This window comes from Octopus bimaculoides, chromosome 4 (genome assembly GCF_001194135.2).
Source record: "Octopus bimaculoides isolate UCB-OBI-ISO-001 chromosome 4, ASM119413v2, whole genome shotgun sequence".
Classification (NCBI taxonomy): domain Eukaryota; kingdom Metazoa; phylum Mollusca; class Cephalopoda; order Octopoda; family Octopodidae; genus Octopus; species Octopus bimaculoides.
The window spans coordinates 41,118,982-41,121,669 of record NC_068984.1 but is presented as its reverse complement, the minus strand read 5'-3'; the positions used below and the strand labels follow the sequence as shown (position 1 = coordinate 41,121,669).

At 34.0% G+C, this 2,688-nt stretch overlaps 1 protein-coding gene across 1 annotated transcript in view; it reads right to left on the bottom strand.

Annotated features, from left to right (window-relative positions):
• LOC106881651 (nucleolar complex protein 2 homolog) overlaps positions 1-237 on the bottom strand; it is a 2,174-nt gene extending 1,937 nt beyond the window's left edge. The window contains exon 1 of the mRNA XM_052967628.1: positions 36-237. Within this exon, the coding sequence (XP_052823588.1) occupies positions 36-237 (202 nt within the window). The remainder of the gene's footprint in view (positions 1-35) is intronic.
• Positions 238-2,688: the final 2,451 nt, after the last annotated feature.

Below are 2,688 nucleotides of genomic sequence, written 5' to 3'. Positions count from 1 at the left end.
ATCTTGAATCTGTTCAACTGCGCCAGCAAAAGCACCGATAATATCATGAAGTAAAGTTGGCGTGGGTTTAGAGATTTTATCTTGCCATTCTTCAATTAACTTTTCACTAACAAGACTTTTAGAATAAAAGGAATTTCCTTCATCGTCTGAGACATCAGAATCATCACTTGATCCAATATTCTCAAATCTGCTCTCAACGTCTATATAAGCTCGTTTTCTTGATTTAGCCGTCGACATCGTAGACTAACACGTTGCTACTTTCCACAATATACACCATGTGCTAATGGCTACCGGATATTGGAAACAGGAAGTAAGGATAGATTATCTACCCCTTTTGAATTCCATTTAATCTTCAATTTTTATTTTGTGTATTCAGGTTCATTTGATCTTGGAGTCAAAATACCTTGAAGGTTGTGGAGTATCGCTAGAAACTATATTTTAATGTAAGTACATGAAAGAGATTACTTTTCTTCCTTCTTACTACTCTACAAATTAAAATCTATATTTTGTTGTTGTTGATATTAATTGTATTTAGTTATACAGGTGTGAATGTGACGATGTAATTGAGTTTATTTTTGATTCAGTATAACCCATTTACATTTTATTGTATTTATTTTGTTGGCCTCTATTTAATGATATTTCTTTAGAATATAGAAAGAAATCATTATCTTTCTGACGCTTAATCAGTTGTTTAGTTTATGCAACAACAATAACAATAATGATGGTAACAATTTTTGTGTAAAAGCATTGACAATCGAATCGAACTAGAATTCATTTTATTGACTTCGGAGGAAAATAAAGTTATAACACCGCTAGATTTAAATTCAGAACACTGGAAGGGGACTTGTGTTAATATTTTTTCGACTACGAACGTTTCTTTTACATTTTAAGTATCAGATTTCCTTTCAAAGTACTACCCATGTGAAAACTTGCTACTGTGACTGCTGTCTATTGTTGTAGAATAACAATTACCCCGTTGTTGTTGATAACAATCGCAGTCTGTATGCAACATACCTGATGCTTTGTTATGTTAAAACTGTGACATACCACTGGTTAGGACCAATAAAAACGTATCCAAATGACTGATTCACACTTGATTTTAAATGTAAACTAACGTTTAGATATAAACCTATATAAGTTGGTTGTCAATTCAGGTAGTTATTTTTTTAGCCTCAGGTCAGCCCTGTATGAACAGACCTAGAATCAGGGCATTCCAGCCCTGACTATTCTGCATTTTTGCATTCACTGTATATTTAATACTACCTTACTATATGTCCATGCGTTTTTTTTTTTTATGACAGTAAATGTATTTTTTGAGCGATATTTGACGGTATCTTTGATAACCGCGGAAGAATTTATTTTTCCACACTGTACTACGGTTAGTTTTGCATGCGATCCGCTAACACCATATCAAAATTAAGGCGGCTATTTTTAGAATTTTGTTTTTGGTAACACTAGACAAATTATTGAGTAGAAAATGTAGAATTTTTATGAGGTAGAATAACAAACTGAGTAGTCATTGGATATTTTTCTACATTGAGTGGCTAAAGTGCTCTTAACAAAATCTTGTATGAGCGAAGCGAGAAGGCACAAGTCCTATTTTGCACATGTAAGTTTCACTTTTCACCAAAACAAATCCAGCGCCCGACAAAAAAACAAAAAACAAACTCTAATGTAGTCTACTGACGTGCTAGAAATAGAGCCAAATCTCTTTCAAGACACACAAATATCGTTTTAATAAAAGAACACGCTATAATATTGTCCTAGATACATTATGCAAGGAAAATACGTTGTGTTGCGTTTGTTGAAAAGTAAGTAGTGTGTTTTCCGATGAGCCTCCTCTTCCGAGGTGTGGGCCTGCATGAGAGTGGCTCATCCGTAGGCGGACCGCATTGCCAAAAAGATTCAAGGTAATTTTTCTTTAGGTATACCATTCAGAAAATACCGTGGGCTCAGGTTGTCCACGACTGCTCTATACAATCAAACAGCGAGTTTCTTTACATTTCAGTATTACAACTAGAAGCGTGGTCATAGAAATACAGTGCAGCAAATGTTCGATTTACTTATTAATGAAATTAAATTTCTCACTTTTATCTCGCTGTATAACTAGAAATTTTATGAACATTGACGCTTTTTACGGTGGGGGGGGGGGATCTTGTAATTTTATCAATGCATAGCAAGCGTACTATTTAATTTGTGTTGAACATATTCAATTTTTTTCCCCTCGTTAGTCTTGTTGGTATATTTTATTTTTATGAATATTGTGAAGTATCAACATTCATAAAACAACAAAAAAAATAGAAAAGAAAAAAAATCAATTTCTTCTGTAGAATTTGTGAACCAAACTAGAAAAAAAAAAGAAAAAATCCCACCATACCGTGCGCGCATACCTCACTGACTCAAATATCTGTGCACTTATGCCCCTCCCCGGCAATGTAACACTGTATCTATCTGACAGGTATCAGTACGCTTATCTCTCATTTGCTTACATAGAGGGAAGTGGGTTTTTTTTTAATTCTAGTAACACATCGAAACAAATTTTTAGAAAATATAAAAAACTGAAATGGAAACCACGAAATGTACTTATATTTTTGTCTATACGCTCTTACAGTGGTGGAGATGGAGTATATGTAATCTGGGTATACCCCCCCCCCCTTTTAAATTTTTTTTCTTTTTACGGAATCCCAC